Source organism: Chlamydotis macqueenii, chromosome 2, assembly GCF_036417535.1.
Source record: "Chlamydotis macqueenii isolate bChlMac1 chromosome 2, bChlMac1.mat, whole genome shotgun sequence".
NCBI classification, from domain to species: domain Eukaryota; kingdom Metazoa; phylum Chordata; class Aves; order Otidiformes; family Otididae; genus Chlamydotis; species Chlamydotis macqueenii.
In genome coordinates, this window is record NC_141557.1 from 34,091,203 (window position 1) to 34,115,395 (window position 24,193).

Genomic DNA, 24,193 nt, shown 5'->3' on the forward strand with positions numbered 1-24,193 from the left:
TGACTCTCAATTCTTCATATTAGTGTGGTTTATGAAAAAAAATAGTAGCAGTTTTTTAGTTACAAGGTGAGGGTGGGGGGTTCTCCTTATTTTCTCTATACCACGTGTACGTAATGATCCAGATTAAGCCACTGGAGTAACTCATCTTGTAAGAGGTGCTGCAGTCTGCCTGCCTCCTGACTTCACACTGAAATTCCTTGGGTTTAAGCAATCTTTTCAGCCTTTTTAAGTTGTTCACCTTTGATTCCTGAAAGCTCCTAACAAATAGTAATAATTCTACCCAAACAAAGCTTATTGAATGTGTATTCTAAGACATCTTTTTATATATATAAAATTATATTTGTATGTACATTCAACAATTACATATCTCAATTTGCTTATTCCTAAACAAGTAGTTCTAAAAGCAAAGGGTCACACTCCCTGCCTAAAAATAAGATATACCGAATTTCTGATAAAAACCTACTCAGGTTCAGTAAAGTCACAGAGGTTTTTGTATAGCTTCTATTAAAAGTTAATTAATTTCTAGTGTATATTACAAGGCACACTGAGTGCACAGTTACTGTATTTTTATCAAACCAAGCCATTAGCTTGTGAACCAGAAAGTTCATCTTGATGCCTTACCTACAGAAGAAAGGAGAATGGTTTCAAACACTGACTTGTTAACAAACTTCACGACCTTTTATTTTTACACACTGATCTGGACAGCAGAATACTTGAAGAGGAAATGTTATTGCTCCAATTTCAGACCCAGTTCAGCAACTCAAGCAGACAAAGCCTGGCTAAGCCACAGGCAAAGTGCAGCAATACTTCTCTTTGTGTTGCCTCATTATTTAATCCCAGACCTGGATTTAAAAGCACTCTGTACTACCACACAGAATAAGGAGTTTCTATAAAATTTAGACACAGAAAAGATTTTCTTAAAGCTCATGCAAGACATAATGGTTGGGTGGTAACTACACTCTTCCCCTTTCATCTTGCACATGCAACCCACCAAAGTAGCCGCTTTGGAGAGGTGTATTATCTCGGTATTCAAGATGAAAATCTGGCTCTTGGATTACCTCACAGATCCCTCTGTGCCGATGATCAAATTTCGTACCAGTGCCTGTGAAACATCGGATTTGCTTACTGCTTTCCACCAGGTTGAACAACCAGAAAGCTGTCCTTGGGGTCAGTACACCACGCGGCTCCGCTCTCTAAAGCCACCCGCCAAACGAGCGGGCACATGGCTGCACTCTCATCACGCGATAAACTCAAATACTCTGAAAGAGACTGGATATTTGGGGACAGGATACAATAGCTCAAGAAGCACCACTGGCACATCCAAGTTACATCATACAAAATGAGTAACTCAACCAATGTAAGCCTGACTGAAGGTCTTATGTTTTATGTAGATTAGCCAGATAGTAGGCTTTCACCTATTACCATTTGCTTCGGGATTTCAGTTCGACAATTCTTCACATAACTAATTAGACTAAAAGCTTATATTCATTATTTGTAAATTCCCATGAGTGGTCCATAAAGACATTTTAAAAAGGAAATTCTAAAGATTCTGCCATTACCATATTAATGCTGAATTTGTCTTTTTTTTTTAAGTAACTTTCATTTTCCAGGTGTTGTTAATGAGAGAAGGCTGTTAAGATTTTTTTAATTAAACAATTAAGCACTGCTTTAAATTTAATGGGAAGTTCCAGTATCCTATAGGAAAATGGGTTTTCACCTACCCTTGTGGCTTCTGACATTTCAGGACTTTTCTTTCCACTCCAACCCTTTGGAGGAACTGGAAGGGGTGTTCTTGTTTGGTTTTGGTTGTTTGTGTTGGTTTGTTGGTTTTTTTTTTCCCTCTCCCCCTCCTACTTGCTTGAGGGTGTTGGGGTTTAGATTTTTTTGTGGATTTTTTTTTCTTGGTGTTTGGTTTTATTTAAAGCCATAGTTTCTCTTTCCCTCCTCCTTCTACTCAGAGCAGGGGTCTGTATTCCTCAAATAATTGTACTACTGAGCTGATTTTGCTGACCAAACATTTTAGAGCTATGGTCACTTGCCATTTATTCTCCCACCCCAACACTAACTTACAATTAACTGGAATGAATTAACAATGAAAACACTCAGGAGGTATGAGAGATAGAAAATAGCATCTTCAGATGCAAAAGTGTTCCAAACATGCTAAAAAATTAGGATTTTAAATAGACTAACCAGTATGAACTAGTAATTCCCTAATGATGGGGCACAATGCTCATCTTATCTTTCTTCTCCCCACCTTTCCCCTCCTTCAGCCACCAAAATAGCTAAAGGCTTCTCTCCTCCCCTGTTTTCCTAGTGCCCACAGGGCTGCTACTTGAAGCAGTCAATATTTACATATATACTGTGAAGTTTTACATCAGAAGCAGCTCTAGACTGAAACTTGCATATGATGTCCCTGCAATACATGGCCAAGTTAGGGGAGCTCTACACAGGGATAGGAAAATAAGGAGTTTTTAAATTATTATTTCCAGTGAATTCAGCTCCTTTCAAAGAGCCCAAAGAGGAGAAAAAAAAATGGTGTAGAATACTTCAGTGTAATTTCTGAAGCAAAAAAAAAGGGTACCAAAACTTGCCCAATTAAAAAAGTCAACAAGATCATAGAATCATAGAATAGTTTGGGTGGAAGGGACCTTTAAAGGTCATCATCCCTGCAAGGAGCAGGGGCATCTCCAACCAGATCAGGTTGCTCACAGCCCCATCCAACCTGGCCTTGAATGTTTCCAGGGATGGGGCATCCACCACCTTTCTGGGCAACCTGTTCCAGTGTTCTACTACCCTCAGTATAAAAATTTTTTTCCTAATATCTAATCTAAATCTCCCTCCCTCTATTTTGAAACCATTATCCCTCGTCCTATCACAACAGGCTCTGCTGAAGAGTTTCTCCCCATCTTTCCTGTAGGCCCCCTTGAGGTATTGGAAGACCGCTATCAGGTCTCCTTGGAGCCTTCCCTTCTCCAGGCTGAACAGCCCCAACTCTCTCAGCCTGTCCTCATAGGAAAGGTGCTCCAGCCCTCTGATCATCACGGCCCTCCTCTGGACCCTCTCTAACTGGTCCATGTCCTTCTTATGTCGGGAGCTCCAGAACTGGACGCAGTACTCCAGGTGGGTTCTCACCAGAGCAGAGTAGAGGGGCAGAATCACCTCCCTCAACCTGCTGGCCACATTGCTTTTGATGTAGCCCAGGATATGATTGGCTTGCACATCAGTTAGAGACTCTATGGAAATAAGTAACACAGGTACCATGTATATCATGTACAATGTAAAAGTTTCAGCAACTTTTTTGGTACGAGAGGTATGGCACTAGGTTAGATCTTGTCTTAATAACAGCCCAGTGATTCACCCTTCTCAGATTGAAATACCTAATTAAAATTAGCAGTGTTCATAGACAAACTCAGTAGCCACCACATTGCTGAGACCAGCTTGCTGAACCATGAGCCTGTGTTTGCAGAGAACAACATAAATGCTTTCCAGATTGCTCACACCACAGCTATAGACAGGGAGTCTAACCCATTTTGGTCTCTTTCAGGTCAGAGTCAAGTGAAATTAAGGTTGTTCATACTCAGTTTACTCAAATTCAGTTCTGGTTGGAGGGGTGGAGGGGAAGTAAAAATAAGGCTTGAAGTAAAATAGCAAGAGTTGCTCTGCCTGTACACTTACAACAGGTAATTGCAAGACCTTTGTTACATAGGCTCAGAGAGCAAGAAGTTTGAATTTACTCCTTTTTTGCTATTAAATAACTGGTTTAAACCTTTTGGGTTGAGAGCAAGCTATTCCAGAGCTCAAACTGAGCAAGGTGTTAGGGTAGCTCAGAGACCCATCCCACCGCACACTTCTCCACTGCCTTGCTGTTTCACTCCGCACACAGACTTTTTCCTGCCTCTCAAGCTACTTTACAAAAAAATTACACAAATTAATGTCCAGTTCCTAGAATTATCTCAGTAAACAAAGATTCCTGTGGGGTCTGGGAAATGGAAACACACTGAAACACTTGTGCTGCTGAAAGCACCATCTAACTTCAAAAAGCTTACATGCTATAACTAGAATAAATGAAAAATCTTGCTTAGTCTGATTTTAAGTGTATATGTAAACCCCAGCTAACAGACAGGCTCACTAGCATTTTCAAGTCTCTTATACAATATGAAAGGATATTAACAAGGGCAAGCCACTTCATTTAGGCAAGCAGAGTCAACAAGAGCATGGAGTAAACCAACACTTTCAAACCTACAGCCACACATTCCAGGCTCTTTCCAGTGTTTAAAGCCACTCTTACACAATGTAGTGCATGTGCATGTACATGCACATGCATGCATGGCTTTCACTTTGCATCCATTCTGGCCAAAACTCCTATTTAAATTCCGTTTTATACATACATAAATTACTTAACTGTGCAATAGGACAGCTTTATACTGACATGATAATTGAGCATTTAAGAGATACACTATGCTCATCATCTGATGTTCCAGCAAAGCCTAATAGAGACCTGCTTACATGCCTAATATTTTTTTTTTATGATGAATTAAAAAAAAAAAGAAAGAATCTATTTCCTCACTACTACTTTCCACTCTTCAATCTCAAGACAAACCAAGAAAAGTTTAAAAGGCACTGGCAGACAAATAGCCTCTTAAATCTTCTAGACCACACTAACAGGAATAGATTAAGTAGAACTAATACTTTGCCAGTTTTACAAAAGAAGAAATGTCAAAGTTACTACGCATTTGGTTTTTTTTGTTTGTTTTAAATAAGTTTTTCCATCTCAAAGGATTCAGTACCAGAAACCTTACAGAAGTGAAAAGTTAAAAAAAATAAAACAAACTTTAAAGTATAAACTGATGGACAAAATAACAGCACACAGATACCAATTCTCACTTTGATGCTCCAGTAGTTATTTGACCAAGACATTTTGCTGAACTATTTGAATGCTAAGAAGAAGAAATAGCACTCAAGTCCTGGCCCTTACTAATGGCAACTCCATGTGGCTTTAAAGTGACTAAGTGACCTACAGCAGATGACATACAATGCCTGTGCCGGAGGAGCACTAGAATGTGTGGGTTTTGCACCATCACCACCAAATATTTTTCATTCCTTTCTCTTGCCCTGTCAAAACCCCAAAATCATAGAAAGTGACCACTCTGCTGTTTGACTTTGTCATTTTTATGCTAAACATCACCAGATGCAGATATTTTTTTTAAGTGCCATTGCTTTTTCTATACTTAAATTACTTGCAAAGAGAAACAAGTTAGGCTTATGGCTTTCAGACATTATTGTCATTTCTTTTAAGTCATTTTCTCTGAAGAGCTCTCCCAAAAAAATGAAATCCTATTCAATTACACAAAAATTGTGTGGCTAGAATACAACATCAAATAAAATAATTTCATAGCTGTACTCAGAGCAGATGGCTACACGTTATTTGGAAGAACTGCATACTCTCCCCTCAATAATTTGTATACCCTCCAAGTGTAGAATGCGCCATCTTTCAGCTGGGATGTAGAGCTAGATAATATACACACTTCGCACACACACACACAACTTTCTATATTAAGTTTTGATCTAAAGACAGGTTACTAGGGGAAAAAAAAGTAACTTTGATTAGTATGTTTTAGAAGGTTAAATTTATAAAACAACAGCAACCATGCAAAGTTTTCTATTGCCTTCAAAACTTATTTTCTCCTCTTTTTACATGGCAATAATTTTGGTGAGGGGAAATACATCTTCACTAGTAAATTCACATTCTCAGTAAATATTTTGTACCGGCATAGTTAAAGCATCACTGCTTGCCTGTGAAGAGTCTTTCACAATTTTTAGTATTCACTTAATAGAAACATTGTTAATTATACCTTTCATTAAACTTCATTTTTAAGAATTACCAAAACATCTTCCACGCTTTTGTCATAGCAGCTTTGATGAGTGCACGCAGGCTTACATAGTATAATATATAAAAGCAATCCCTGAGCTTTCACACCAGGCCTTGATGAAAGCATTAAAGAGCATCATTTCGCTCTCTTCCACTGGAAAAGTCTACAGCTAAAACTCAGTTGTTCACAAATTTTAAGTTTTGCATCTCAATTTTACAATTTGTTTCAAAGGCAAGTTCTGTTGAAAAATCACTTGTATGTAAGAAGTTTAAGTGTATTTTTCTATAGTAATCTTTACAGCTAATATTTAGTAATTTCCCCTTGCTTTCATAATGTTATAAGAAAACTGCCGTGACTTTAAGTGGCATATAAATTGTAGGACAGCCACTATCACATTTTAAATAATTCCATTATTTTTCATTTCCTTTTTCACAGAAAACGTAACTACAGTGCACGCTTTGAGGATGAAGATCACAGCGAGCATTGACTTTTCCACTGTTTTAAATACACTGTTATGATCAGAGAACAAAAAATAGAGTTTATGTTTCTGCACCAAAAACTGCACTCTTTATATAGGGTAGCATTTAAAATTCACACTATTTTAGTTCACTTTGTATTAAACTGAACAAAAATTGTAAAATTGGATCAGTTAATTTCAAAGCAGAGAAGAGGCCTATATCATGCTACAGTTAATTCATAAATATAATTTACAAGTTAATCATCATTAACATCAAGGTTATTATATTTAGTAACTTGTAGTTTTCAAGCACAAGGCATTTTGCTAGATATTTAAATTAAGATTAGGAACGAAGTTCATATGAATGATGATGATAATTTTGACCAAGTTTAATAAATTATTTAGCAGTTAATTCCTTCAAATTCAGTTTGTACACAGATGTGCAAACTTCTTATCACACCAAGACAGTAATTACTCTCTTCTTTTTACAATCATAGAGTACCAATTCATTAACAGATACCTAAATTAGGTGGTACCTGCCCCCACTAGTAGATGAAGTTGCTTTTACCCGAGAACATAACTTAGCATAGTTTAAATATGCCTTTCAAACCTTTGAAATTCAACTATTCCATCTGCATATAGATATGCCCACCAACTGAGGATTTAAGAACATTAAAAAAAAAAAAAAAAGAGCAGAAGAAAGGTAAAAATAGCAAATTATTAACGAAAAAAAAATCAGCCTAAGGAAGACTGCAATGTTGTAAGATAAATATTCAACCACAAAGAAGTCATCCTTCTTCAGGAGTCACTGACCATTTTCTGCTAACACCACTGTTTGCATGCCTTCGTTCATCTGCCCCACCATCACCCCCTAAAAATTCAGCTCAAACAATGCCAGCGCCAGCTTTGTGCCTAGAACTGGGCTACACAATAAGAGACAACCACCAGTAACAAGCAGAACTGGAGCTACCAAAAGCCTCAAAACAAAGCAATCCCTCGCTCCCTCCTTCTCCTCCCCCAAACCCCAAAGACATGCTTTAATAATTTATAACCAGATGCACGTTATCCGCAGAGTGCAAGGGAAGTTCATAGAGCTGGATGTTAGAGGGAAAAGAAACAGGTCAGGGCACCTGCTCAGCCCCCCGCCAAAACCCGGCAAGGATCTCCCCACCCAGCTCAAGTCTCCTCAAGTAGGACAAGCACCACAGCCACCTGCAGAAACTATCACTGCTCAAACACCACTTCTTCCTCAGAAACTTGCAGGGCTTCATCGTGGTGAAGCATGACTAAGTTTTGGACAGATTTTTCCATGCCTTGTCTTTTTTTCCCCCTCTTTTCCACCCCCCCCCCCCAAAGTGTACCACCCAAAATGATACACCCAGTGACACAAGTCAGAGCTGACGACAAAGAGCAGCTTTCTGGAATACAGAACCACATGTAATTTCCACCAACCCTCTACAGCTGAAAAATGAAGATAGTTTGAACTTTCATTTGAAAAGCCATTTTGCAGAGCTGCAGCACAAAACACAGCACTGCTATACAGCGGGAGCCTGACGTAACCACACGTGCAGCGCTGGGTCTGTGCTGCCGTTCATGCATTCAGAAGCAGCGTTTTCACGTTAAGGCATTGAACTTAATCCAACGTATGCAAAACCAGTAACAGTCATAGTAAGTGAACTGTGTGGATCAGGTGATGTGAGAGAAAGGGCCAGGGAGAAAAGCAATGTACATAAGCTTATTACTTGCCAGAGAGGCAGGCAAAAGCCAACTACGGCAAGTGAATGCAATTTTGTGATTATACCAAAGCTAGTCAAACACAAAGGTAAAGCAATCTTTAACTCAAACCAAAAGCTTGAAAGACTCTACAAATTATAATGATAAAACTTCTAAATCTTCTCTCAAGATTACTTTCAAGAAGTGGTGGGTAGATTCAACTTTATATGGGTTAAGCGCATGCTACATACTTGGAAAGATCATTTTGCTCATGATTTGGGTTTAGCTGGCCAACTGTCATCAAGCCCATTTGTACAAAGAGTGTGTACTCCTTAACTTCAGGTAAAAGTTGACAGTCTTGTATGTTAAATGCAGAATTTGGGGTATATTTACATGTCAATAGGCCCTTCTTGTTTAAGAGAGCAGCCAGGAGATAAGAAGGGGTAGAAATCACATTATTTATAGAAATTCCCTGTCAATTGCGTAACAGAAAGAAATGAAAGCTTCTATTTAGAAGTATATAACTCCCTCTAAGCAAACACGTTGTTAATGCAAACTAAAAAAGCAGCAACCCAAAACAGGTTACCAAATATGACAGGACCTCGCCATTTGCTCTTAGAACTCAGACCATCCCTGTGACACAAACTTAGTATTTCATAAATAAATGAAGGATCACCTACTTTTTCACTATCATATGTTAAAGTGGAGTGTTTCAATGTGGGTTTTTTTAGAGGGTGGAGAGTTGTCTTTAAGAGAAGTATTTTAATAGAATAGGCATCCTGTTGCATCTTCAAATGAACCAGTATTAGCAGTGTAAGAACAATTTCACACCACTGCTACTGAGCACCAGCATTAAAAGCTGGAAAGGTATTTTATGATGAGTACATAGTATTTTAAGAAGATGTCTGACTATAATAGCCATCCATTTATCACATTTTGTACAGTTTATTAGAATCAATTTAAATACCTGTGCTGCACCCTAGGATCCTCCAGTTCCTTCACTCCGTGTTAGTAAACCTACAGACCACATGTTAAAAGTAGATACTTACCACCTCTTAGTATGTACTTGAAATGGAAAGAGAATTTGAATTTATAGACAGTTTTAAATGTCTATCATCCTTGAAAGTTGCACATTTCTTAAAAGTATTCTACACCAAAAATTTCCGTGCAGGTGCAGAGTTCATACAATCAGGTAACAAACAAATATTGAGATATTCCAGCACTTCCACTGCTGGCACCAAAAGGAGCATCTCCTGATTAGCAATGCAAGTTTTTAGCTCTCTTACACCAAGGTATGCTGCTGCCCACCACTATGTATAAATTGCTTAAATAACCAAACTCCTATTAACGCAAAGCTCGCTGCGTAAGAACTCTTGTTGTTGATCAGCACCAGCACCCACTGTGATCAATACCGCTAGAAAACACTTAGCATTGAATCCCTCTCACTTGACCCTGGCAAATAGCTCCCTCTGCACACCAGAGCACTGGTTTCCCACAAAGAAAGATGTGATTCATTCAGAGATCCAGATCCCTGGCTAAGAAAGACCCGCATGGTCTTTACAGCACAGCAGTACACATCCATAACAGACCAGTGCCTCCACGGTGAGGGGAACCTGTGTAAGCTGGCATACAATTAGCAAACTCATCTGAAAATTCATTTTTAAATGAGTATCAATATTCCAAGACATGGACAAATAATTTTTTTTTTTTTTTTTAATCACTACCTCCTTAAGGCTGCCACAAAACTTCCACTGGAAAATCATGTAAAGCATGTTTATCAGAATTCTAATTCACATCAGGAAATAGAAAATACATGGCTTACGTTATAAGTGTAGTCTATCATCTTGGATTAAACTACTAACTAAATTCCTCAAACATCCTACAGAATATGTTTTTCAAGTACTATCCTAGAGACATGGTTTTGAAATTTTTACTCCAGATGTAGGATGAAAAAATTGAACCATTCTTCCGCGCTAACCAGGAAGCCACCATCAAAAAGATAATCTCCCCTACATGTGTAAACCAAAGAATCCATTCTAGCACCAAAAACAAATCTCTGGATTTTCTGTTCTGTAACTGTTTTAAAATTATGTTTGGATTTTGGGTTGTGTTTTGTTTTTTTTTTTAAAAAAAAAAAAAAAAAGCACACAACCCACACTTTTATCTTTTCCTTGGCTAGACGATACACGCACTTTTCCTGTCAAAGCCAGAGCAGTTTTGCAAACTCTGTTTCCTAAGAGCCTCCCCGCAGCACGCCGAGGACTTCCTCCGAGGGCAGGCAAGAAGGGGCCGAGACTGCACAGGATCAGGCCCCAAGATGAAAGCTGTGTGGAGCAACTGCATAGTACAACTCACAGGAGGTTTTGGTGTTTTGTTCCCCCCCCACCACCCTTCTCATAGTTAGTCTTCCTGTCCTGCTTATTCCTAGAAAATTAGAGTCCCGCCTTGATCCATGCACACTGGATATTTAACAGATAATTCCAAATCCAAACACAAGCAGCTTTTTCCTTCATCCCTAACAACTATTTAACATGAAGTTTCAGGAAAACAAGTAGTTGTGAACCCAAGAAATAACATTTTTTTTTTTTCCCCCAACAGACTAGAGTTGCCTCTAACTGGAATTTTGATTTCTGCACTACAATATTTAAGGCTCCATTAAGTTGAAGTAAGCTCCATTTTTGAGGTAAAACCTATAGAACTTGTACATTTAACATTTAAAAAGAAAATAAATTTACCAAAACAATAAAGCACTGCTATTTTCACAAAGGGGAAAAATGTATTAGACACACGGTGTAGACTACATATTTTAAAATAGCGTTCCTAAAGTTCAGCTGAGCATGAAAGTTAATCTTTTAAAAGTGAACATTTGGCTCCAGTTGTGTTCAAGTGCACTAGTAAGGTGGAGTTTCTTTGCTAGTACTATTTTTATAAATTCTCCAGATATTTTTAGCTGGTCTCTTCTTAAACTGCAAATTATTTTATGGTAATATAATATTTTAAAATGCATATGTATATATACACACAAACATACAGACAGAGACACAGAGATTCTCTTTGAAACACTTCTCTGCATTATTTCTCACCAACCAGGCTACAGTCGCAAAATGATCAAGATACTAAAAAAAAAAAAAAATTAAAATGGAGTAAGGCCCTTCCCAGCTGAAGACCTTTCATTTCAAGACAGCTGTGTTTCACTACTTAGTCCCATGCCCAGGAAGAGTCAGATTCCTCTTTTGACTCATCTGTGCTCTTATCCAGATTTTAACTTCAAAATACCAAATGCCTCATTTTACCTGTTAGAGGCAGTTTGCCATCCAGATTTGCAAAAGGACAGTTAGTTGATGCTGACTCCACTGCATCCTGAAGAGGCAGGCAATGGGGGAGGCACATTGCTGCTAAGGTTACATTGCACAGGAGACAGCTTTTATACCACAGGTTTCTTTTGTGCCAGCTGTCATGATACTACACTTCAGCAAAATAACAATATTATAATTTTAGTATAATTTTCTATTTAAAAATTTCAATGCACTTGCAGAAAAAAAAAAATTGAAGACACCACCTTTTCTGGCCCCGCTCTTTTGTTGCCATTACATGTACAGTATTTTAACATTTAACATACCCTAACATTGGCCCTAGTACCACACTATCTGCTAAGTATCCAACCAAAAAAAAAAAAAAAAAAATTTTAGATTTTCTTCTCTGTTAAATGTATGCATCTTCAACACACACTCAAAGCAATATTGCAGATCTGGGAAGAAGCAAAACCAGGAGAGAATAAATACAATAATAGAAATTTTTGTTAATTATCTGAAATGTGCCTGAACACACAACACCTCTTGCTCCCATACAGAAACTTTTCAAAGTCAAATTACTTATTCTAAGTGATAAGAAGAAACAACTGCCATTAAAGTACCCACATGGATAAATGTTCCCAGAGAGGCTGGGTAGCACCAGTAAGCACTGGGCTTTACTGATCTCCCCAGCACACCCAGAGAGATTTTTGGATGGCACGTTCAACAATATTTTCTTTATTTGGACAGCAAATGGAAGACTCTCACACCACAAAGACGTAGGATGGAAAGGCACACGAGTGCATACACTTGACATGCCCAGGGAAAAAAAAAATAATAAAATAGAATTAAAAAAAAAGAAAAAAGATAAGGATGGAAGCCTCAGACTAAAATTATAAAATAATGCACAAGTATTTCTGGTAACTGTCCCATTTCTAGATGGAATAAGGAAGAGTTATGGTTTTATCTTAGCCGTCGACAGTAACTAGCACATAACATATAATTCTATGCTCTGCAACATTCGAGATAAAGGACTGACATTCAGAAAAACATTTTGCATACGAAAACAAAATGAGAGAACACACATTAAAAGATAATTGTATTGAAGTGCTCTAGAACTACATAAAGGACCTCAATATTGCTCAGTGCATCAATCCTATTCAAACTTTTTCCACCTATCCCTCTCCCTCTATAAAACAGGAAAAGTTACCCTTCTTACTTAGATTTTACAGCATTTAATTTTTGCACTCATTCTCCATCTACTTACTGATTCTGAATAATCAAATTCCAATAATAAATTTTACTCTTAAATTATAAGGAAAAAAAAAAACCCATATCAATATTGCCCTGTGCCCATCTCACTAGGCTTGTGTAAGGGTGAAATCACCAGAGAGTCTTTAAATGTGCTCCATGGCACTATGTATTTGTTACCAAAATCCCAGGAGGATAAAATCCTAGAAGCTAAGATGACATTAAGGAGAGGAGCAGGTTTAAGGAACAAAGAACCTTTTTTGGGAGGTTCCCTGAATTGTTAGCCCTGTCCATGGTTAAGTATTAGGTGTATTTTAATTCTGAGTCCCTCTCTCATGGCCATTATGGGAAGTTTCACATTTTCTGTTAGGCAGGTAAATCCCAGGTCACTTAAAAACTTTTCAGGTCAAAACTGAGCATTTGAAGTCCACCCAGTAGCTAGCCAGAAGCCATAAAAAGACTCCAGCACTGTAGAGTCCTATGCTCTGCACTTAAAAGAGCAACTGAAATGAACACAGCTCCATTTTACAAAAATACCACCTTCAAGGTCTCAAAAATGTGGAAAATGTTATTACCCTATGCTTGAGGGGGAAAGAAAAGGGAGGGAAAAAAAAAAATCTTAACCATTTCCTGATTATATTTTACTACCCTTGAATTACACTTACAAATATTTTTTTTTTAATTCCACCCCTTCAAATATTACTGTATCTACACACAATTTAAGGTCCACTACAAGTACATTCTCAGAGTACTTTCTGTAAAGGGAAGAGAACAAAAAGAGAGCAAGACCAACCTTTCAGGACATGCGTTTAGAGATACTTTTTGTGTACTCCAGCCTATTTTTAAAAATAACTGCAACAAGGTGTTTTGGTTTTTTCTTTTTTTTTTTTTTTTTTTTTTTAGCGATCAAATAGTATGAAGAGTTACAAAAATTAGACTTCCAACAATGTAACAGTTAATGTAGCTAGTGAAGAATTATTTGTTCCTGCCATAACAAGCCGTTACCTATGTAGGAATCACAGCAACTACCCAGGTCTGCCTCCACTCTAATTGCAAGCTTTCAAAGATTAAAAAAAAAAAAATAATAATAATAATAATAATAAATTCATTTCCTGTTCACATCTGCAAAAATAAATGTGGAAACAGAATAAAATCCTGAAATCACTGTGCAAAGTTTTGGCCCTCCTCTCCCAAAACCAGTCTACTTCGGACCCAGGCGTGGTCCTCTGCCTCTTTCGCAGAAAAGAGCACGAATGCGGCTAATAAATGACATTTTCTATCACGCGTTCTTACATTCAGTATATTTCTCCCTGCTTAATATTTACAGAAGCAAAACTAAAATTCAACGCCACTAATTTTTTTTAATAACTGTGAACATTGTAGCCACCATACGTAGTCTAGCCTGGCGAAGCAGTTCGCCATCGCCCTGCACACACAAGATACAAACCCTCATTATATTGAAAACTAGCAACACAATTCAATGCTCACCCAGTAGCGTAATACTCACTACTGGGACAGAGACAGTTGCGTGAGGGATTTTGGGCCTATTTTCCTCAAATCAGCCTTCAGATACTTCGATATCAGAGGTGAAGCGCAGCTTTCAGGTCACTGCGCTCCCCATAGCGCAGCTGGTTAAGAGGCAGTGTTACCTTCAAGGTGCACCTTCACTACCCCCTTCTCCTGTTCCTCTCCCAGACAAACACCCCAGAAAAGATATAGCAAATTTATTTTCTCAACAAAGAGCCCTCAAGGTGGAGGGGGAAAAAAAAAAAAAAAATCAACCTTTCAATTGTAAAAAACACCTTGTCATTGCCACAACTGAGGTGGTGTGAGTATTTTGGGCACCCAAAGGCCTCAGGAGCAGGCCTGGTGGACCAGGTCTGGGTGGGAAGCCCACCTGTAGGTGGGAGCCAGGGCCAGGAGGCTGCGCCAGGAACATCCCCAGGTGCCCAGAGTTAGCACCTGCCCTCCCCCCTCACCACACACAAGTGACATCAGGGCCATTTGAATAATCAGATTGCAGCGTACATCGCCTTGCGAGATACCAGCTGCTCTTGGATCATGGCGAGGTAGTACCCGAAGCCTTGCACCACGAGTTTCATGGGGACGGGCGCACGTACGCTATGGGCTGCCACCATCTTCCTCCCACGCTGCTGCTTTGCAAGGAGAAAACCTATCTAAGTAGCGATCGTGACTAACAGTGCCCTGCCTTCCTTTGCAGAGCGTGACCAGCAGTCAAAATTATTACAATGCTTTCTCCAAGTTTTGCATGAAGTGACCTAAACCTTTAAATATTGCGATAGCCTTCCTCCACATTGAGGGGTCTGAATGCAGAAATGCTGCATTCCTTTGGCATTCCCTCGAGATTTCGATAGTAAGTCAGGAATCTACTCCGAGCTTATTAAATACTTTGCACCTCCCCCAAAATAATTCTCCACCCTTCCATCAAGGAAACCTTGACCAGGCCCCTTCTTTCAACCACAGTGTATCCCCTCCTCTGTTTTCAAATGCTTCCAGGGGGGAGGGGAGGGACAAAGCCACACATGGGCTCTCCCCTTCCTTCCACAGCAGGTAGGAAGGTGAATTTTGCAGACCTGGGTGTGCCCACTTCAAATCTGAAGATCCAGCAAGGGCTGGAATGCGGTGACTACTGGGCCCAAGAATTTCACCCTGAATAACAAGCCAGACACACTCCACTGTCTTCTGGGTTCGGCTCAACTTAATGGCAACCCTCACTGACATCAATCACCTCTTGACCTTCCTTTATATGAGGAGGACACGGATTACCAAACCCTTACCCTTTCCTCCCATGCACCTCAGCCACCTCTGGAGAAAGATAGCCACAAACTACTTTTGTGTGTGATAATATACACACTCTGGTAAAAAATAAATAAATAAAAATCTTATTTACAGAGTTTGTGAGGAGGGGAGGTACGACTCTCCATGAAGCAGCCTCACAGCCACAGAGGTCAATACAATGTATTGAATAATTTCAGTGCGCTACAAAACAACTTTTGCTCTTGCGAAGTAATCATTTGACCAAACTATTAATCGTACACTCGTGCTGAAAGACAGACTTGACATATCCACTTTTTTCCTTTTTTTTTTTTCTTTTCTTTTTTTTTTTTCTTTTTTTTTTTTTTAAATAGCATCACTGCCCTAGCCGTATCTCACGCACTGGAGCACGCAGGGCCCTCTGGAAAGCGCTGCCTGGCCTTGCGGCCTGCAAACGCCCTGGGTGGGCCTGCTGAGAGGCACCCCCACCCCGGCTGCCTCCGACACCTTTCCCTTGTGGAAAAAGATACAAAGGCTTCAAATAAGTTACTTACAAAGCACCTTAATAACCGGTTTCACGAAAATACTCAACATTTGAAAACCCTGTTTTCGCACGTATCTAACAACCCTAAATATAAGCCCAGTAAGCTACGTGTAGAGACATGGAAAAAATCTCCAACTTTTTGACCCTCCCCAAAATAGAAAAGTATTAAACATCTGTAAGAGGAACAAGAGAGCCACTTTTACATATGGAGGCCACTGAATGAATTTTAAGTGGCTTGCTATATTTGATTTTGGGAGAGGGGGAGCGGAAACAAAGGGGAAGGAAGTGCAGTTATGAGAAATGCAATTTAATTTTCTGTTAAACAGCAGTATAAATCTGAACTATATCTGATACATTCCAACACAATACTTCACAAACAAACAGTGCTTTAACAAATAAGGGCTTTGGGAGAAACAATACGTGTACACTAATACAATTACATTTGCAATTTTTTTTCAATATTATGCCTATATGTAGGCAACACATGCCTAGAAAAGCACTTAAGTTCAGTGCAGAATTATTTTCAACAAGCAAGACAGATGCATGTTTCTGATAACTGCTAATTCACAGACAAATATGAAGACACGCTACCCAACATGAAGAATGGACTTTTACACCTACTCAGCTGACAGCTGAAAGAACAGGAAAATACTTTCAAACACACTAAACAATAATTAAAAAAAAAAAGTTGAGGGGGCCACCAGTGGTTCTAAATTTGCCTTTATATGAGTGAAATGAATTTGTTTTCAACAGCATAAATATAATACTACTTGTGTAAGCTTAAGATTAATAAGCATTATAATAAATGTATTTATTGTAGACAGTAATAGGAAGTGATCAATCCTTACACCCCATGGAATTTTCTCCTTAAATCTAAAAAATATATTCCACCTACAACGGTATTTTTATATACACAAAAGATCTGAAATACAAGCTATTGCAAATCAAACCCATATACCTTGCATAAAAAATGGAAAGAGCACATACAGCATATTAACTTCCAATGAAAAGTATCAAATAAATATAACCATAAAGATTAACATGCTATGAATTGGACCAGAGAGGGGTTCCTCCCTCCCTTAACTAGAGCAAAAATCCTCCATACTTTCTCAAATGAAGTTTCCCTCTACCACTAAATAGTGATTAAACTTCTAATTCTCAAAATACCAAGACACAATGCCCATCAAGACAGCTAATTCACCTTTTCAAATCAACTATTTTAAAAAGACTGCACTTTTAAAAATAACCCTGAAACAGTAGAAGCCCCTTTTAACAAAGTTGTACAGACAGACATACTTCCCAGATTGAATAATGGAGTACAGGAACAAGCACGTGGAAAGTTTGATCTATTTTGCTTTTACTCTCTAGTCCACGCCAGGTTTTCTATAATCTAAATATTTGCGAAAAAAGCAGGCTGAATTGCTACAGGCAGTACAAAAATACCACCCTGTTTTATTGCAAGTATTGCTTCTTCACATGAGGCCCAACAAAATTACTACCTTGCAAAAAATCAAACATACATTTAGAAATTAAGGATGCATAAATCCCGTCCTCATTGGGAAGAAGTCCTTCTGCTGCTTCTACAAACCAGCTCAAAATAGTGATGAAAAATCCTCTCAAATACAGATGAGACTTCTACTACACGCCTATAAAATGCTGCAGACTACAACATGGCAGAATAAAAAAAAAAAAAAAAAAAAAGTATGTATACTAGCACATTTACAAGATGCTTTTTGTTGCTGGAGCAAAGCTCATGTGTTTGCCCGTTACACAGCTCACAACACCACACTTCATTTCCTGCTAACACCCAGATTTTACGTCTTCTCACTGAACTTTAAATTTTAAAATCTTCACAATCATTTGTCATCAGACCATAATAACTTGCTTCTCCCACAAAAAGGCGCTTTTAAAAAAAAAAAAAAAATTTAAATAATTTAAATACTACCACTGTTGCCCGGCCAAGATACTACATTAGAAATACATGGGGTGGTTCTAGAAAACCTCCAGGACAGCACAGAGTGCACGCCTGTGGGTTTAAGAAAGCGGTCCATTTATCTACAGGGAAGAGAAACACAAGCCTAAGCATTTTTAAAATTGCTTCTCACTGGATAAGTGAGAGCAAGGAGAAAGAAAAAGAAAAAAAAAAATTACCTTTGTCTTTTAGGGACTGAATGTTCAACTTCTATGAGTTTCCCATGTAGCTCCACTTTACCTACAGAGATAAAACAGAAAGGGGAAAATATTTGAGGACGGCCGCGCGTCCCTCGCAGCGATTTTGTAGGGGTGCGAAGCAGGGGAAGGGAGCGCAACACGTTACCCCCGCTCATCGGCAACCCGGGCACCGGCGGAGCGGGGACCCGACGCCCCCAGGAAGGCGACGCAGCCCGGGGCCGAGCCGCTGTCGCGGGGGAGCCGGGGCTGCCCTCGGCGGGGCCCCTTCCTCTGCCCCAGCCCCCCCGTGAAAGGCCGAGTACGGGAGCCGGGCTCGGCCCCGGCTCGGGGAGGGAGAGCGGAGGCTCCGCCGTCCCCCGCGCCTCCAACTTCGGGTGGATTTCTGCGCGGAAGCGAGCGGGAATAGAGCCGAAATCAGACACCGAGCACGGCCCCAGCCCGTCTTTTCCGAGAGAGCCTCTCCCAGCAGATCTCCGCAAAGCCGCTTCACGCGTATTAAAAAAAAAAAAAAAAAAAAAAAAATTTTTTTTTTTTTAAAAGCACACAAAAACAGGATGTCGGGGCCAGGAGCCGGCGCGCTGCTGGAGGCGGTGATGGGTGCGTGAGAGCAGCGAAAAGAAACCGAAATAAATCGCAGGGCAGTGCGCGGGGAGACGGGCAGGGTTCCCTCCCCAACCCCCAAGTTTGGGGCAATTCAGCCGCTCGCCCCCAGCCCTGCGGCCTGCGTCAAGCCGCGGGGAGCCCCAGCCCCTTTGAGGGGCTGCCGGGGGGAGGGAGAGGGGGGGAGTCCACCTCTGCCCAAAGCGGGGTGGGGGGTGTAGTGGCTACCCCGCGCACGGCTTCGCTCCCGCAGCCCGCCCCCGCCTCACTGCAAACCGCCCCCCCAGCTCCCCCCCCCAATGCAGGCAGGGCCCCCGGCCGGGCAGGGCTGGCCGTGGGGTGTGGAAAAACATGGGAGCCGCCGCGCCGCGGGTCCGTGGGCCCAGGCTCCCGCCCCTCCCCGGCCCCGCTCCCCCGCCACGCCGGGCCGGGCTGGCCCCTCCCGGGGGGCCGCCACCGCGCAAACCCCGCGCAAAAGCCTGCACGGGAACGCCGGGCGGCTCCGGCCGCGCTCCGAAAACAACGGTTTGCACCTCACCTGGAGGGGGGGGTGCGGGGGACCCCCCCAAAAAAACCCTCCCCTCCAGGTCGGCGGCGAGGCCCAGTCCTCCGCTGCAGCAACTCCGCGGCCGCGGAGGAGCGCGGGCGGCGAGAGCCGTCGGGGCTGCGGCTAGAGAGGGGTTGGGGGGGGTGAAGAGGCCGCTCACCTGAAAGTGCCTCGATGGCCTTCATGGCCCAGCTCTCGTCGGGGCAGTCCACGAAGGCGTACCCCGTCTTCACCAGGAACTGGCCCGAGAAGGGGATCTTGGAGTCCTTAAAGAGACTTTCCAGGTCGAGGGGGCTGACGTTCTCGCCGAGGTTGCCGATGTAGAGCTTGTTCATCTTCCTGGCGGCTCGGGGAGGCGCGCACGGCGGGCTGCAACCCTCGTCTTGCGAGAGGAGGTGGGGAGGAAGGGGGAAATAAAACAAAATGCGATGGAGGAAGGAGAGAGAGAGAGAGAGAGGACAGGGAGGGAAGAAAAAAAAAAAAATCAGATCTGCAGCTTGTGTCCCTCCCTCTCTCTCTCAAGGGGTAAAAAAAAAAAAAAAAAAAAAAAAAAAAAAAAAAAAAAAAAAAGCGTAGCCAAACGGGAGCCCTAAGTGCCTGCCGTGCTACCCGGGCGCATGGGGGGCGCGGGGGAAACACCCAGCGCCGGGGCCGCGGATGGCGGGCTGAGGAGAGGAAAAAGAGGAGGGGAAGGGAGGAAAAAAAACTACTTTTTTTGTCTTGCCCCCAAGCCCCTTTGGCAGCAGCAGGCGGACTATGAAAATGTCACACTACGTGAAAGCAGGCGCCGCCTCTCAATATAAAAAAAAAAAAAAATAGAGAAGGGGAGGGGGGAGGGAAGGAGGGAGGGAGAAAAAAAAAATTACTTGAATATTCCGGCTTTTTGAATGAGCCACGTGTTCAAACTACAAATCAACTTCTCACGTGAGGAATCCCAGCTCTTCAATTAGCGAGTGGATGGGGCGCACACACACTCACGGAGGAGGAGGAGGAGGAGGAGGAGGAGGAGGAGGGCCGGGGTGAAGGACGGGGAGGGGGGTGGGGGGAGGCTGGACAGGACAGGACAAGTTTAGAGAAGGCCGGAGGGCGGGAGAAGGGGAAACCGGAGTCGGGTGGGCGCCAGCCCTGCCCTTCCGCTGGGGGAGTCCGCTCCGCGCGCCCCCGCCGCCCAAAAACGGCTGAGGCGGTCGCACCTCCCCCCGTGCGCGCGGGGCGTGATCCTGGGGAGGGAGGGGAAAAGGCACCGCAATGCCCGCCTCCTCCTCCCCCTTGCCCCCCCCCCGCCGCCCCGCTCCGCTCCTCCCCCGCCGTGCCGGGCTGTGGGGATTATTCATTGGGGTCGTGCCTGGGCGATCCCGCTCCCTGCCGCCATGGGGTCGGGGGGAGGGGATGGGGGAGGAAAAGGGGAAGAAGGGGGGGGGGGGGTGCGGGCGGAGGAGGAGGGGGTAGCGGAGATCCGCTCCCGCGCAGCTCTGCCGCGGCTGCTTGCTGGGGGGCGGGGGGTCCCTCCAGCCCCGGAGGAGCCCCATATGGTAACGTTTCGGCATCGCTCGCAGTGGCCTTCGCGCCGAGCCTGACGGAAAGGAGGACAGACTGGGGAGGGGGGCGGGGGGGACAGAGGGGAAAAAAAAAAAAAAAATATTAAAAAAAAAAAAAAGAAAAGACAAAAGGGTGGAGGAGAGTTGAGGGATGATGGAGAAGGGGAGAGTCCTGGGGTGAGGGAGCTGCAGCCCGGCCCGGGGAGGGGCGAGGGGACCGCGCTCCACTTCCATTGGGGTAATGGGGGGCGGTGCGGGGAGGGGGAGGGGGGGAGGACGCGAAGGCACCGCTGCCCTCGGCGGGTAACAGCACACAAAGGGATTCGGCGACCCCCCTCCCCCCCCGGCCCGGTTTAAGGAACCATTCATAATTCTCCAGATTCGTACGGATACAATGGTGGGCTTGTGGGGGAGGGGTTTTGGGGGTGGGGGTGTGGAGCCTTTCCAGTGCAAACAAAATGTTGCCTGAAGATGAAGAAAGGATACGGAAATGAAAGCCAGCACTGTGTTTAATATAGCGATCTAGTAGGTTTTGTTTAATAATTCAACGCACTTTAGCCGAAGGTTTTGTCCATTCCGTGGCAGGGCTACTTGCGCTACGTTTTGATAGGTAAACCCACGGAAAATGGTTAAATTTCTTTTATTAGCGAGCGGGGAAGGGATTTCCACATGTCCTGCCGCACGCCTGGGAATCCGTAGTAAACAGGGAGGCTCCGACAGTTCGGTGCCTAACTTCTACCATTAAAAGAGGGGCGATTGAAAAAAAAAATTCCTTGGGAGCCCTGCTCGGGGACAGGCTTTTGTCACCCGCCCCTCCGGCCTCCGTGGGGGTAGGCAAGAGCTGGGGAGGAGGTGGGGGGGGTAAAGCGGCTGGAGGTTTGGGGGGTGATGGTGTGAGACATCTCTTGCCATGAGGGCTGGAGCCCCAGACCGTTGTGAAATTCCCCGGGGCCGGGCGAACGCCGCAGGAAATTGGAGACGCGGCCCTTTTGTTGGGCGCATCCACTCGCCGGGAACTCGCGTGGGTGATTTCAGCCCATTGTTTAATCTCTCTGTCGTTTTCACGAACTTTTTAGTTCGTCAGCTTGTGATGGAGGAAAGCCAGTGGTTTGTGTTCCTCTCATCAGAATTTGATCCCAACTTCCATTTTGTAGAAAATTAGCAAATAATTCTCTCGGGGATAGGGAGTTTGGTTTGGTTTTTTTTTTCTTCTCCTGCAGTATTAACCTGTTTGTGACTCTTCTACGCTGGATGTGGCATTTTTCCTAAATTAATTTGTATTTCATAATCCCATCCTGTGTAGTGCTGGCTAAAATAAACAACTGCCCAAGTTAAAAACAGCCCCTTCCAGACTACTGAATTCTCAGTCAAACTTGTGAAGGGAATTACTCACTGTTCTTGCAAACTAATTGCATTCTTTATAAATTTGATTTCTACTGAATCAATAAGGCAGTCTGCATGTGCTCGTTTCTACATGGTTGGTCTAAAGTGTTACCTGGTATTTCCTCTTAAAACTGCTAAACAGGGTGCAGATATTTTATTTAATATTCTAGTTTGATAATCGGTTTTGCTGGAAGATTTTTTTTTTTTAAGAAATGAAGATTGAGAGTTCTTGGTAACAATATGCATCAGTTGTCCAATAACATCATAAACCTCTTTGTAATCAGATTGGAAAAAAAAAGTCTGGCTTATTAGCAATCCCTTTTTTTTTTTTTTGATACTCTGAAAACATCTTGCTAATAAGCTGGAATATTTTCTGTAGGGCTAAATAATGTATAGCTTTGTTTGTCAAGAAGTGTGGGTTGGTTAGTGGTTTCAAGACCAAATCCAAATCTTGAATGCTGAAAAAGGCAAATCAACAACAAAAACTTGCTCGTGCTCCCTGACAAATCTCCACTTCCCTGTACAGACAAGCACAGTTCAGATCAATTGGGCACCCCCAAATCTTGATGTTGTTGAGAATATAGTTTTACAATTTGAGACATAATTTATTTTGGCAGTCACAAATCAAATGCATGAGCACACATTAGGGCATTCTCGCAGTTAACGTATTTTTCGAGTCACCTCTGTAAGAAAAGGCATTATAAAAAATTTAATTTTTTTTCTGTGTTTCAAAAGTTTATGTTTATTGCCCAGAGAAACCAAGAAGTTAAAATACTTACACAAATATTCTACACAAGGAAGCAAAGCCAATCTTTAATTAGCAAGGGCTTTTACGACAGTCTGCCATTTGGAATTAAAACTCAGCCATGTGCTCCTTCCCACCTCCGGTGTGAGGCACCGACAGCCTCCCCCGTGTCCGCCCACCCCCTCTTCCACGGTCACGGGTGGGCAGGGCACTCCTTCCCTCCCTCCCCCTCCTTCTCGAGGCCAGCCGCCCCCCCTCTCCCGTGGGCTCCCCCCTCAGCGCACGGCGGGCGGGTCGCGCGTTAGATCGATATTTATTAAATGTATTTTTTCTGCTCTCTTTTTTTTTTTCTCCCTTTTTCGACCTACTGCCGCCCACGGAAGGCTCCTTGCGCGGCTTTGTGGCTGGGGCGGCGGCCGCCCACGATGGGCAGCCGGGGCCGGGTAGCCACCGCGGGGCGCAGGGGCGGTGGGCGCCTTCTGCGGGGCCTAACGGCCGCCGGGCTACCGGCCTCCGCCCGCCGCTACGACGGCGGGGCTGCCGTTGCCGCCTCTTCACAGCCCCTGCGGGCGCGGAGCCGCCGCTCCTCGTGCAGCGGCCACTCCCTCCGACGGGACGGGACGGGACGGGACAACCGCGCTGACCCCCAACCCGAGCCCCGTCGCCATCCTCGGGTCCGCGGAGCCGCCCCGCGCGGGCAGCCGCGGGCGGCCATAGTAACTCGTAGTAAGCGGCGCGGGGCGTGGCGCAGCGCCGGCTGCCATTGGCTGAGCCCTGCACCTACCAGCGCCGCCCGCCGCCGCGGGTCGGCCGCTACTGGCTGCCGGGCGGGTGCGCGCGGCCGCCCATTGGCTTCCGCGCCGGCCCCTGCGGCGCGTGGCGCGAAAGCGGCTGCGGCGGCCGCGGCCGCGCGGCAGGGGCGGCGGGAGGTGGCTGCCCGCGAAGCGGTGGGGAGGGGCGGGGCCAGGGGAGGGGGGCGCGGCGCCACCGGGCAGGGACGGGAGAGCCAGCCCGCTCCGTCCCTCCCTCCCTCCCGGTGGCGGGCCGGGGCTTTGTAAGGCGGTAAGTGGGTGCCACGCCGCAGAGGTGCCGGTTCCGGGGGCCTCGGGCTCTGCGGCGGGCCCGGGCGCAGCGCCGGGAAGGCGGTGAACAAAGGAGCGGAGGGGCGCGGCCGTCGGAGGGGAACCGGGAGCACGGGCGGCTCCGCGGGCTGCCCGGAGCGGTGCTCGGCGGGCGGCTCCCCGCAGCCGGTGTCCCCGGGAGCTGGCGCAGTGCTACCGGCCGATCCGGCCGCCTTTCCCGAAGCGA

At 43.9% G+C, this 24,193-nt stretch overlaps 1 protein-coding gene across 1 annotated transcript in view; it reads right to left on the reverse strand.

The window, feature by feature from the left end:
* Nucleotides 1-19,554, reverse strand: part of IGF2BP3 (insulin like growth factor 2 mRNA binding protein 3) — a 121,553-nt gene extending 101,999 nt beyond the window's left edge. Inside the window, exons 1-2 of the mRNA XM_086742520.1 lie at nt 19,380-19,554; nt 18,052-18,112 (exon numbers count right to left, since the gene is read on the reverse strand). Coding sequence (XP_086598646.1) covers nt 18,052-18,112; nt 19,380-19,554 — 236 coding nt within the window. The remainder of the gene's footprint in view (nt 1-18,051; nt 18,113-19,379) is intronic.
* Between the last annotated feature and the right edge of the window lie 4,639 nt (nt 19,555-24,193).